The sequence below is a fragment of the Myotis myotis genome, unplaced genomic scaffold, assembly GCF_014108235.1.
Source record: "Myotis myotis isolate mMyoMyo1 unplaced genomic scaffold, mMyoMyo1.p scaffold_m19_p_19, whole genome shotgun sequence".
In the NCBI taxonomy this organism is placed as follows: Eukaryota; Metazoa; Chordata; class Mammalia; order Chiroptera; family Vespertilionidae; genus Myotis; species Myotis myotis.
The window spans coordinates 29,856,577-29,871,229 of record NW_023416323.1 but is presented as its reverse complement, the minus strand read 5'-3'; the positions used below and the strand labels follow the sequence as shown (position 1 = coordinate 29,871,229).

The 14,653-nt window shown below is 39.8% G+C and overlaps 1 protein-coding gene across 1 annotated transcript in view; it reads left to right on the top strand.

Moving 5' to 3' along the window:
- The window catches only part of TANGO6 (transport and golgi organization 6 homolog), a 145,892-nt gene that overhangs the window by 115,505 nt on the left and 15,734 nt on the right, over positions 1-14,653 (top strand). The window contains exon 17 of the mRNA XM_036346159.1: positions 410-523. Coding sequence (XP_036202052.1) covers positions 410-523 — 114 coding nt within the window. The remainder of the gene's footprint in view (positions 1-409; positions 524-14,653) is intronic.

Below are 14,653 nucleotides of genomic sequence, written 5' to 3'. Positions count from 1 at the left end.
TCAACAATGGACCTCATATAAGATGGTGACCACAGCTCAGGTGTGTAATAGGGTATACTCCTAGATTTGCAAAATGTACTGTGATGTTCGCACAACAACAAAATTGCCTAACGATACATTGCCCAGAATGTATCCCCATCCTTAAATTGCACATGGCTATATACACGTATCCCTTCCCACTCCCCAATTTCCCTCCTGAATTCCAAACCAGGTTTTTGTCCTTTTCCAGAAAAGCTAGCCTAAATCAAGATCTCACCACGAGATCTCTCTTACTGAGAATGAGGAAACTTTCCACCCCTCTCTAAGTTAGATTGTTCTTGATGGATGTATAGAAAGTGGAACGTACTTAAGAGGCTTTATGTAATTGTGCAATCATGAGTTTTATTGACTTCTTCCCTCACTCTCCTAGGTAACAGCTTGTCTGATTGCTGTGGCTAAAACAGACCATGAAGTTCAAGTGCGCAGAGCTGCCATCCATGTGATTGTGCTGCTGCTTCGGGGACTCAGCCAGAAAGCTACAGAGGTAACTCAGTCTCTTACCGTTTGTAATTTTCCCACCTCTGGTTTTTGTCTGTTTATCAGTCTTCCTTTCACCAGGGCAGGCCTCAAACCTTTTCCCTGGGTTGACTCATGCAGACGAATCGATAAGCAGAGATTTCGTAGCAGGAAATAGTATTGTTTGCATCTACAGGAAGATGTTTCTTCTGTAACATAGTAGGTAAATTACACACTAACTGCTACAGGGAAACCAGAGCACAGATTTGTAGATTGAAGCTCTGCGTCTTGGCATTCCCAGGTGAGCTAGCTGGAAGGCACTGAGCCTGCCTCTGTAGCCTGAACTTCAGTGACTTGCCTTCCTGACTCATGATAGTTCATACTGAATTACAAAAGGGCCTCATTTTAAATGTTTTCTTTCTGACGGTGCGTCCAATCCATGAGATTTTAGTTGCTGCATAAATTAAACTTTCTTCCTCCTCCAAGTGGGTTTGACTGGATTTCTCCTCAGTGTATGGCCAACACAGGAAGAAAGTATTTGTATCCATATGTGACCTGAGAATGAGTGACCTCTAATTAATTTCCTTCTTGATCTTAATGGACACTTATTCCCAGTTGACTTTGAAGAGAGAGTTTGCATTAATAATTCACTTACTGGCATCCACAATGCTCGTCTGCGGCTGGCACATCGGTATTTAACTAATAGTGTCAGTGAAGTCATTAGAATAGTGATAGTTTTGCCAGACACACTGGCTTTATTCATGCTGGAATTTTGCCATATCAAGTTTCTTACACCATTTCGTACGAGCTTGGACTCATTAGTTCCCCCCTAGTTATTATCTAGGACCTTGATGGGATTGCAGTATGTACAGATCATAACTGAGTAACTCAGATGATTAAATCGCAGTAGGATACACACTGCTCTTGTGGAGAATCTGCTGTACAAGGGGGGGGGGGTGGTTAAGAAAGAGTGAGTGTTTTACATCCATTGTCAAGATTTACAAAACTCTTGACAAATATTTCAGGGTTGTGTAAGTGGTTAACGATAGGGAAAACTTGGTGAGGGGTATACAGGAGTTCTCTGTGCTATCTTTACAACTATCTGTAAATCTAAAATTATTACATAATAAAAATTTGTGTAAAATATGATAGACTATTAAATCTACAATATTCTCTGAGTGCAACACACTCTCATTAAGCGAGGGAAAAGGAGGGAGGGAGGAAAGAGAATATATATGCCTGGTTAGTAAAGTGAGAGAAGAAACAGAAAGAAACACTACCCAGATTTCTCATATCCTTGTGTAGCCAATGCAAGCAACACTGCTTGTCTTACCAGCACTAAAATAATCTGTGGCCATGGAAGATTTTTGTCACTTTCCAAGGCCATGTGAATGAAACACTTCTATTCTCCAAAACAACTCTAGTCTGCACTCACCAAAGTTTATAAATTGTGCTTAGTGAATAAAGAAGAGGAAATGGGACAGAATGGATGTATGATTCCTCTTCCTGTGGCATCCTTGAGACCAGGTGTGTTAAATCTTGTAATCGTAGGTGTGATTATCATCAGGGCCACTTTAATAAGAAGCGGAGATAACCACAAAGCTTTCAATCTGGGATTTCTCTTTACTGCTCTGTTTTGCCCCCAGGAACAGCTGAAATGAAAATGCCACTTTGTTGATGAAGTTTGGTGTGTTTTTTCCTTCTAATCACTATCTCTCAAGCAATAGAGTGCCAAAAGATAATCCCAGGTTTCAGTGAATGCTCTGTTGTTCATAGAGGTGCCGGCCAAGGACCTCTGTGGTTCTGGCAGCTTGAAAAGGAGGCAGAGAGTCCAGTGAGAGGCAGAGGCTCAGAAGATCAGGTGATAGACTGGGATCAGAGAGGGAAGACATCACCACCTCTGACTCATGAGGCAGCTTCTATCTCTTTCCTACTTGAAAGTAGCCAGGATTTTGTGCAGTCAACACAATAATCACATTGGAGGAAAATACTGCATTCAATTTTATTGAAATACTTATTTTCTCTTTTTAGCCTTATTTTGACCTATGACTGTATCTTTTTGTTAATTCATTCCCAATATGTCCTGAAGCCTAAGAGAACCAGGAAAGACACCTCTTTAAACCCATTCTACTTTATGCTTGATGGAAATGAAGTTTACTGGGATACCCAGGAGAGGAGCTATGGTTAGACCTGTATCTTCCATTGGCCTCAGAGTTAATAGCCCTCCTCAACATGAAGAAGATGAGCTGAGTGACAGAATGAGAAAATTATGCCTAACTATACACATTTCCTGAATTAGGTTTTTGCAAGGTAACTAATTTAAGCATTGGAAATGTTTAGAACATCCATATTCATATACCAAAGACAATAATGAATAATTGGGACAATAATGACTGACTAATAGTCTACCAGACTGGCCCTCCTTCAGGTAACAACTAAAAACTCTGCAATAATATAGTAGACAGCTGTCTGAAGACCCTGGAGTGTGGTCAGAAGCAGGCAGGTTCTTATGGGGAATCCATGCTTAGAGAAGAGGTGCTATACAAAATGAGTTCCCATTTTCTTGGCTTTTAGCCAAGCCTATTTGATGAGGAATGCCATGCATTAGGGGCGCTGGTCGGGAAGAGCTAGTCTTTCTAGAATGTGGAACCAGAAGATCCACCCTGAGGAAGGTACCGCTGCAGGAGAGAGGCTACAAATCCTAGAAGGAAAGGATCTGGAGAGAGGATTCCCAAATTCTGTCTGCATACATCTCTGCCTGACCTCTGAACCAAGCAAGATGATTGCCTGCTTTAAAGAAATAAAAGCACTGGTTGGAAAAGGAAAGAATCCAGAGTCTCCATAATTTAATGTATATAATGTCCAGGATATAATCCAAAATAACTCAATATATGAAAACCCAAGAAAATGAAATATATTCTCAATAGAAAATAAAATCAACTGAGACCAACCCAAAGATAATCCTGATATTAGAATTATCAGGCAAGGTTTTAGAGCAGTTATTATAACTATCCTCAATGAATTTTTTTAAATATGCCTGCAATTAGTAAAAAAAGGAAATCTCAGCAAAGAAATAGAAATGATTTTTTTAAAAAGAGCCAAAAGGAAGTTCTAGAACTGAAAACTACAATATATGAGATTCTTCTTACTAGTAAAAATCACTTGATGGCATTAGAAGCAGAATGGAGATGACCAAAGAAGGAATAAAAGAATTTGAAGAGCCGTAGCAGGTTTGACTCAGTGGTTAGAGCGTTGGCCCACTGACTGAATGGTCTTGGGTTCAATTCTGGTCAAGGGCACGTACCTTGGTTGCAGGCTTGAACCCCTACCCAAGTCAGGTACATGAGGGAGGCAACCAGTCGCTGTGTCTCTCTCACATTGATGTTTCTGTTTCTCACCCTCCATAGAGCAGTAGAAATTATCTGATGTGAAGAACAGAAGGGGGGGGGGGGGATTAAAAAGTGAGTGATTTGGAGTGACCAGAAACTTTCAGGGAGCTACCTACACTTCTCCCAGGAAGAGTGGTTCATTATCCACTAATTCTGTGTTTGTGGTGACTTTATAGGACATAACTACTGTGAATAATGAAATCAGCTGTGGGGGATACATTCCAAGACCCCCACTCACCAGTGCAGGCCTGAAACCACAGATGGTGAATCTTATGTGTGCTGTGTTTTTTCCTGTACATACATACATACCTATGACAAAGTTTAATTTATAAGTTAGGCACAGTAAGGTTAAAAACAATACTATTAATAAATTGTAATAATATACTCTAATAAAATTACAGTGGAACCTCATTTCTCATATTTAATTTGTTCTGGAAGGCTGTTCAAAAAGTGATTTGTTCAAAAACTGAAGCAACCCTAGCTGGTGGCCTGTGGACTAAAGGGTCCCGGGTTCGATTCTGGTCAAGGGCACGTACCTCAGTTGCAGGTTCCTCCCTGGCCTGGGCCCTGGTCAGGATGCGTGCAGGAGGCAACCAGTCGGTGTGTTTCTCTCACATCGATATTTCTCTCTGTCTTTCCCTTTCTCTTCCACTCTCTCTAAAAAAAAAAAAAAAAAAAAAATCAATGGACAAATATCCTCAGGTGAAGATTAAAAAAAAAAAAGATTTTTTTTCCCCATTAGAAATAATGTAAATTGAATTAATTTGTTCCAGACCCCAAAATGATTCCCTGCTTTAACCTTTCTTATATACAGTATATATCTAGTATAAATAAATATACGCTTCTTTATAAATAAACACTTCTTTTCTTAAATTTTCTAGTACAAACCACCCTGTACTAGCCTTAAATGAATTTTTCATATATATCACTGAATTATTTATTTCTGGAATTTTCCATTTAATATTTTCAGGCCACAGTTGATTGCAGGTAACTGAAACCTTGGAAAGTGAAACCAATAAGGGGGGACTACTGTATATACAATAAAAAAAATAAAAATTGATAATCTTTGTTAAAACATAAGTGATTTGGGATTGACTATAGTTCTAGATTTATCTCGATAGCTCCTACTGCTGTCCTGTGTGTAGTTTACACAGAGCTGACTTCTTGCAAGAACTGTGAAGTACTTGAGAACTTTGCAGGTGGGTTTATAGTGACTAAGTATAGTAGCTTTTGACATTGAAACTTTCCCCCTTGCCTTTTAATATTAAAAGATAATTCCCAGTGCTTAGTTTTTCTTCCTTCTAATCCCTAATTTTAGATGACAAAAGAATAAACTGTCCTCTGTCTAGTGGGAGATAAGTAATAGGCTTTAGAATTCATTCCTTCAAGATGATAAATAGGTATTAACACCAGGTCGTATCTTCAAAACTAAGCAAAACCTGAAGTATCTTTGGGGGGAAAAGTTGGGGTTTCATTTTTAATTGATAGCTGAGTCAGGTGCTGAGCCAAACCCAGGCCTCTACCCAAGAGTGATTTTTAATTCCTTCTTTTTTGACTCCAGTTTTGTCTGATGACAAAACTCCTAATAACATGATGAACAGTGGTTTCACTGACACTTGTGCAGTTGGAGGTTACTCTCCTTTGTTGTGAGAGAGAAGGCAAACCCTGGCTAAAAGAAAAAATATGAATGACGTTGTATGACATTATGCTTTTTTAATTACAGCAGTCACACAGCCCATCCAAAATGTTCAGTGCATGTGTCCTAGGTTCACCTGTGTCTGTCTGTCTATCCAGACTGGGAACTAGGGCATGAGGACATAGCACAAATGACAAGTTATAAGTAAATAGACAGACTTAACGGAAACTTCCTTTCATTGGTTTTTGTTTTATCCTGAAAGCTATTTTGACAACATCTGGTGTGGGTTTTTTTGTACTCTGAGTACAATAAACAGGCCTAGTTCCCTTCCCAGAGCTAGTTTCACAGACACTGATCCTTTTGAACAGATCGAAGGCTCCATGTGAAAAACAAATGAAAAGAACACATAAAAATGACGGGGATCCAGGTAATAATTATTCCTCTGTAAACTTTAAAAAAGTGCTTGGGAGAGCCCTTTCAGGACTGAAATTAAAGAGTATCTTCCCTTCTTGGGAGTGTGAAGCTGTAGCCAGTGGACCAAGGCAGCAAGTCTGTCAGTCATCTGCTACTGGCCAGGGCTCAGGAGTTTACAGTATTGATATTATTCATAAAAGGCATGGAATAAGAACTCAGCACTTGAGGCCCTGGCTGGGTGCTCAGTTGGTTAGAGCATTGTCTCTGGATAAGCCAAGGTTGTGGGTTCGATCCTCAGCCAGGGCACATACCAGAACCACCCAATGAATGCATAAATAAGTGGAACAACTAATCTCTCTCTCAAATCAATCAATAAATTGAAAAAAAAGAAGAATTTAGCATTTGTTGGACATTGTTTACAGTGTCAAGAGAGACAGGCATAGAGGAATTTTAAAATATCTATGCTGTAAGTTTATAAATTATCTCCCCAAACACTTCCCTCTTTACTTACTCTTAGACATCCTAGCTACTATGACTCCATTTCAGTCTTAAAAGAAAAAACCCTCTTAAACCCTGTATTAGTTTCTTTTCATTTTTTAAATTTATTATTGACTTTAGAGAGGAAGGAAGATCGAGAGAGAGAGAGAGAGAGAAACATCAATGGCGAGAGAATCATTGACCGGCTGCCTCCTGCATGCTCCCACCGGGAATAGAGCCCGCAACCCAGGCATATGCTCTGACCAGGAATTGAACCGTGACCTCCTGGTTCATAGGTCAATGCTCAATTGCTAAGCCACGCCACCCGAGCTGTATCAGTTTTCTTAGGGCTGCTGTAACAAAGTACTACAAACCGGGTGACTTAAAATAATAAAAATGTACTGTCTCATAGTCCTAGAGGCTAGAATTCTAAAATCAAAATGTTGACAGGGCCACATTCCCTCTGCCCTACTGTAGGAAAATCTTCCTTGCCTCTCCCTAGCTTCCAGTGGTTTACCAGCAGTCTGTCACTTATTGGCTTGAAGATGCACAACTCCTGCCTCTGCCTTGTCATCATATGCATTCTGCGTGCGCGACAGTGTCTTCACCTGACTTTCTTCTTGTTGGGACACCAGTCATGTTGGTGTCCTATTCCACTATGACCTTATTTTAACTAATTACAACAGAGCAACCCTGTTTCCCAATTAGGTCACATTCTGAGGTCCTGGGGTTAGGACTTCAACACATCTTCTTGGAGGAAGCAGGAGACACACTCAACCCATAATGGGCCCTTAAGATTCCATAGTCATTTCTCTTTTGTGCTTATGTTTCTCCATCTAGTCATTATTGCTGCATCTTGAGAAGAACCTATTTTGTTTGGGACATCTCTGTCTCTGTTACTCTCTTCCTTTTTTTTTTAAGCTTTCAGAGTCTGTGCTACATCCCAGAGCCTCAGGAAGGCAAGGGGGGCAGTGTATCAAACAAGCTTACCTCGGAAGAAATGGATTCTCACAGTTTAATAGAGAAAATAATGGGGGAGCATAGAATAATTTGGGGGCTGCTGAATTTGGAACAAGTTCTGGTCTTGGTGCAAATTTCTTAATCTCTCTGAACCTCATTTTCATATCAATCCTATCTGCCTGACAGAGATGTGGCACGAATTAGGTGGGATAACATGTAAAACTCCACAAATTGTAAAGGATGCTAAATATAAAAGACAACAATGCTGATGATAACTACTAATCCTTATTGTTGTTGTTGTTACTACTACTACCACCACCACCACCACCACCTTCGCCATCACTGCTGCTATCCAATCCATAGATTTGCTGGAGGTTTTTAATCATTTTAAAACCCACCAAAGAAAATTTCATATTTAATCTAAATGAATAGGCCATTTATTTTATGGCTGGAACTTTTAGAGGTTTACACCTTATCCTGCCAGGCTCTCATCATCAGTCATCTCAGATTTTGGAAGACAGACTTCATTATATGGAACCCAGCCTTCTACTCTGTGCAATGATCTCGTTGCATATGCCCCTCATTCTTCCTCAGGATGGGTACCAACCCAGCTGGAAGCTAGATGCTCTGTAGTTACTGAACCACAAGTCATTGGACTTGATTTGACCTCCAACACTCTTGTTTTTCCCTTTCTTACCTACCACTAATAAGCAATTGATGTAGTACCAGGAAATAATAATAATAATAATGATAATAATAATAATAATAATGCTGTGTGCTTATATAAAGCAGGCACTGAGCTAGGTGCATAGCTGTATTATTTCAGTTGATTCTCTCAGGAACTCTGAGGGGTAGGTAGTGTTATCCCCATTTTACAGAAGACTAAAGGAAGCCCCTCGAGATTAAGCAAACTGCTCAAGATCACACTACTAACAAGTGGCAGAGCCGACTTAAACCCAGGCTGTGTGTCTCTACCCAGCTCTTCTGTTTTCTACGTTTATTAGACTGCTTATTTATTTTTTAATACTCAACTGGGGATATGTTTTTAATTGATTGAGAGAGAGAGAGAGAGGAGAGAGAGAGAGAGAGAGAGAGAGAAACATCAATCGATTACCTCCCATACGCCCCCTGACTGGGCATCAAACCCACAACCCTTTGGTTATAGGATGATGCTCCAACAAACTGAGCCACCCCTGAGACTAGACTGCTTATTTTTTAAAGAAAGAGCAAATCAAGATTATTTTTAAGGCAAAGAATTACACCAATAATGGGTGAAAATATAATTTTCCATGCTGAGGAGATTTAAAGTGACATTCTAGTTTATTCAGTAAAGATTTGTACCAAGATCCAGTTCCTGTTTAGCCATATACTTTTCTTTAAATAACAAACATTTCATCACTTCTCTGTGTCAAGGTGTTGTGATGACTTTTACACCTGTTATATAGAGTTAGAAGCTTGTCTTATTCTGTTTTGTCTCAAGCCCAACATAATTTGCTATCCTTTACTTCTTAAGACCCAGTCAGACCAGAAGCACAAGTTTTCAAATATTCATTCCCACACATTAAAAACTGAATGTTTAGTCATTAATGAATGCCTGTTTTCCCAAGGATCTCTATTGCCTGTCAAATACAGATTTGTAGATAGCAGTGATTTTCAACCTTTTTCATCTCATGGCACACATAAACTTACTAAAATTCTGCAGTATAGCAAAAAAAAAAAGGTATAATTTTTATTGATTTACCTACCCTTTATGCTCCAAAGTGACTTTTTAAAAATCAGATGTCTGTACTTATGTATAAGGATTTCTGGTACTAAGAATTAACCAATCAGACGCAACCTTAATTTGTGACATGATCAATAAGATGCAACTGTATCATATGACTTATATGTTTATGGTTCAAGACAGGGCATTCACACCAGATGGTTATTGTTGTGTTGGCTGTTGTCACTTTTCATTGACAGTCTAAGGGAAAAGAGATCAGTGTTTCTGACTAAACAGATATTCCATGTTTAAAAACTCTTGCAGCACACTGGCTGAAAATTGCTCTTACATAGAATAGCAACTCAGAAGTCTTGCCCTTAAATTTCTGAGTTAAAGAGAGTTTATAGCTAGATAACCCTGGAGATAATCGGAGGCCTTTTTCAGAAGCATATTTGTCCCAGGATCTGAGCCAGGGTCTGAGAGAGTAGGGCTGGAGGGTATCAGGAGAGCAGCAATGCCAGGCTGGAGACAGAATGAATCTGGGGGAGGTTGGTGAGTAGAAAAAAGGCAAGGACAGGGTCCAGGTAGATGAAGGCTGCTGCTGCTGACCCAAAGGGAGGTAAAATAAGTGTGCTGTTTATCAATAGTTCAGTAGCCGCCAAAACCGGTTTGGCTCAGTGGATAGAGCGTCGGCCTGCGGACTGAAGGGTCCTGGGTTCGATTCTGGTCAGGGCATGTTCCTTGGTTGCGGGCACATCCCCAGTGGGAGATGTGCAGGAGGCAGCTGATCGGTGTTTCTCTCTCATCGATGTTTCTGGCTCTCTCCCTTCCTCTCTGTAAAAAAATCAATAAAATATATTTTAAAAAAAAATAGTTCAATAGCCTCCACTCCCCCTTTTTTATCACATAATTTCTTAAAGTGAGATATTCATATCTATAAAATTTACTGTATTAACGTGTACAGTAGAGTTTTTAGTATATTTATAAAGTTGTGCAAACCTCACCACCACCTAATTCCAGAGCATTTTCATTAGCCCAAAAAAGAAGCCTTGTCCCCATTAGCCGTCACTGCCACCATTCCCCCCTCACAACCACTGATCTACTTTCTGTGTATCAGTTTGCCTTTTCTAGATATTTCATATGAAATGAATTTATAGATGGCTTTTTGTGTCTGCCTCCTTTCACTTAGGATAATGTGGTCGAGGTTTATACATATTGTACCATGTATCAGGATTTCATTATTTTTTATGGCTGAATAACACTCCATTGTATGGATATACCACATTTGTTTATACATCAGTTGATGGATATTTGAGCTGTTTCCACTTTTCGGCTATGTTCCTATGCACATTTGTGTAAAAGTTTTTGTGCCAACATGTTAGTTCTCTTGGGTATATACCTAGGAGTGGAATTGCTGGGTCATACAGTAACTGTGTTTAACTTTTTGAGGAACTGCCAGACTGTTTTCCAGTTGCATCCCCTTTCATTCCCATTAGCAATGTATGTGGGTTCCAAATGCTCCACATTGTCACTAACACTTGTTATTGTCTGTCATTTACTAGAAGTAGAGCCATTCTACCGGGCTTAAACTGTTATAGCATAGATTTGCAGTTTCTCTGATAGCTAAAGATGTTGAGCATCTTTTCATGAACTAATTAGCCATTTGTGTCTATTTTCTTTGGAGAAATGTCTATTCAGAATTTTTGCCCATTTATTTGGGTTATTTGTCTTTTTATTGTTAATGTTTTTGTTTTTTAATTTTTATTTCCAAAGAAGTTATTCATACACATAGTTTAAAATCAGTCATTTACAAAGCTTAATTCAGAGATCCATAACCCCATCCTCCTTTCTTTCCCTCTATTCTCTAGCAGCGACTATTTTCAACTTGATTAACTGTTTCTTTCAATGTTTACTTCCGTATTTCTAAATAGTATGCTTATATTGCTATTTCTTGATTTTTAAATTTACTTATTGACTTCCTACTAGATCTAATATGTAAAAGTGGGACTCACTCCATGATTATGTTCCTAAGGTGGAGAAAACTGGCCTGCATTGGGAAGGAATGAAGCCACAAAGTATAGTGGCTTACACTAGAGCCTGGACTCCGGAGGTACTAGTAGAATGTCTGGGGTTGAATCCCAGCTTTTCAACATACTGGCAGTAAGACCCTACACAAGTTAGTTAACCTCTCTGTGCTTCAATTTCCTCATCTGTAAAATGGGGATAATATAAGGTTGTTACAAGAATTAACCCTTTGCAGTCGTTTGTCTACCATCAGCCACCAAAATTTTTTTACCGTTCCGGTCGTATGTCTGCTCTCAGCCACCACAGCAAGGAACCGTATGAATCTTAACTCTATTCATTCATGTATCAGTTCATAATTTCTCTGAAAGCTCTTAAGTGCCTAAGCGACCTTGTCACGAACCAAAACATTGCCCCGACAAATCGGAGATATCGAAACTCAATATAAACAAACGCGGTTGTTCCACACTCGCCATGCAAAACACCGTGGCGAGTCAGTCGCCTTTTGAGAGTGAAGAAATCGACAAGCTTCGGAGATACTTTGCAGAATTTCAGATAAAGCTTTACAAATTACGTTTAACTGTAATTAGGCATTCTCGCTTGTTAAGATATTTCAAAATAATACTCCAAAATGGCAAAAAGAAAGTTACCGAAAGAAGTGTACTGCGAATCTGAAAGTAACAATGAAGAGTTTTATTTTGGCACCTTGAATACTGACTCTGATGTAGAAAATGATAACGTTTGTAGTGATTCTACTAGTAGTGACGTAGTTCCAAAAAAGAATTAATAAATCTTATTCATCCTTCATAATCTTGCATGTTATGTATCACTGCTCTTTCAATGGAAATTCATTCCAACCAGTACGACACCCATGTCCAAATTTAATACGACCGCAAAGGGTTAAATGAGCCAATTTATAGAAAGTATTTAGAATATATGGGTTGTAGAAGAGGGGTAGGGATCATCCGGCCTGAGGGCCATATAAGACCTACAAAATCATTTGGTCTGGCCCTGCCATGGCACTAAGGGTGAGTTAATTAAATGTTTGACCAAATATAGCAGACTAATTTTAAAATATATACATATGTTTTTTATTGATTTCAGAGAAGAAGAGAGAGAGAGAGAGAGAGAGATATCAATGATGAGAGAGAGGATCATGGATTGGCTGCCTCCTGCATGCCCCACACTGGGGATGGAGCCTGCACACAACCGGGCATGTTCCCTGACCCGGAATTGAACCATGACCTCCTGGTTCATAGGTCAACGCTCAATGACTGAGACATGCAGGCCAGGCATAGCAGGCTAATTTTTATTGATAATTTTATATGGCCTGCGAGTGATATTATAAATATCCGAATGGCCCTTGGCAGGAAAACAGCTCCCCACCCCTGTTCTAGAAGCTCAGTATATATTAGTTGTTATTATTAACATGCCCCCACAAAGATATACATTTTCCTTCCCCATTCTCCCTGTATAGTTACTTTAGAGTTTTTGCTGTATGAGCATTTAGTGTTTATATTATGAGTGTAACGATTACCACAGTTGAGCCATATAATGTACTATGATTCATTTCCTTTCTTGTATGAAATATGGCTTTCTCTGAAGTTAATAAATGTCTCAGGTTTCCATTTGTTACTCTTCTATGAACCAGTTACCAATTCATCCCCACTCTCTGCTAAAAGTTTATAAATCTCTTAAAAGGTTCAAACACATCAAGTACTACAACTCTTCACCCACTTGCTCTTATCTGGACTGGTTACCTTCTAAGCCTACTGTAAGATTTAAGAACAGAGCACTCAAAAGCTGATGATGCTCTGTGTGCATGGGAAATGCTACGGACTGACTGGTGGACTTTGTAACAGGGTGATAATCTGGTCAGGTCATTTCATGGGGAGACTCCAAAACTTATTCGGATGTCTTTTCTTTGGGGCAAGTCAGAGAAGAATCATCCAGTCACGTATGTAGACTGGCCGGCCAGGGTTCTGGAAGATGTATAGGAGGAGGAATATGGCGGTCTCCCCATCAGTAAGTAGACTTTCACTTAATCCTCTGTTTTCAGCATGGCAGCCTCATCTTATCTATTCCTAATAGCCACCCATCCAGAGTCTCTCTAGTTGGACTCTTAAGCGGGTAAAACTCCAGGCGTCTGGTGTGGGTGGGGCAGGGCAGTCACCTGGATGCACAGAACAGAAGGCAGCAGGAGACATAATTACTACTCAGCATACTTCTACCCAGGGCTTCCGTTCACCTCCATGCTCAGAGGTGTGGATCATCAACTCCTGAACTCCTTTGCGTTTCTGTGGTGCATTAGGCTTGCTTCTGGGCTTTGGTTTAATGAATCAATTTGTCATCCAAACAAGAAAACTTTTAAGGGCAAAAGAGGACACTATTAATAATTATACCAATGCAGCAGACATAAAATATACTAACCTGGGCAAATCAGGATTCATCTAACTGCTTCTAGTGCTACCATTGCCTTGTTAGTTCTTTTCATTCTGATAACTTCATGCCATTTTTATCCCTTTACTGTCATTTTAGTGGGACTTGAGGAGAGAGCAGTGGTGTGTACATGTGTTCAATCTACCAGCTTTCATGATTCTGCCTTCTTTATCGATAGAGAAGGGAGATGTGGGGGACATCTGTGACTATAGTCAGCGCTCTTTTGGTTTTAAACAACAGAAACCTAGTTCTCAATAAGCTTGAGCAAAGAGAACTGTTTAGCATCCTGAATCCAAAGAAGAGTGAACAGGCATGTTGTAGGGGAAGTTGGGCTGTGCTGGTCATCAGTGACCCAGACACAGGAGCTGCAATGCTCCATCTTTTGTCTCTGCTTCTCCCTGCATTTTGCCTTCATTCTCTTGCACTGGAGTCCAGCTTTCTTCCTGTGGCAGCAGCATGACCACTGCCAGAGGCCAGTGCCGCATCTTACACCCAGTACTCAGATTCCCTCTTTGGCCTGAAAGGCAAAAATTTGAGGGAAGATACAATGTTCCAACTAAGATCAGATGCGCATTCTAAGCTGATCCAGGTGGGTACATGGGGTTGCTGGTTTATGTAGACCATGTTCGGCCTCCACCGTAGCCATGTGTGAGAGGAGAGGCTGGGGTCAGTACTTAGAGGGTAATCCATAGATTTGGCCAGATCTCAACAGTAACTTGTCCAAATTCTTTTGTCATTAGCAATGAATTTGAAAAGATTAGGACCTTACTGTGACTGCTAAAATGTATATTCACCCAGAATTTTCTAGTGACAACATAAGTGACAGTTTAGAAGCCCTAACATTTAAACTGCTCCCTTTCTGCCTTGTCTGCATATCTTTTACATAGATCTACATATGTTAGAACTTAGTTTGTCTTCCTCTTCTGCATCTGACTTATGCTATTTTATTTTATGTAGGTAGCTTTCTCTTTACCATTATTATTATTATTATTATTATTTAATTGATTTCAGAGTGGAAAGGAGAGAGACAACGATGAGAGAGAATCATTGATTAGCTGCCTCCTGCACGCCACACACTGGGGATCGAGCCCGAAACCCAGGCATGTGCCCTGATCAGGA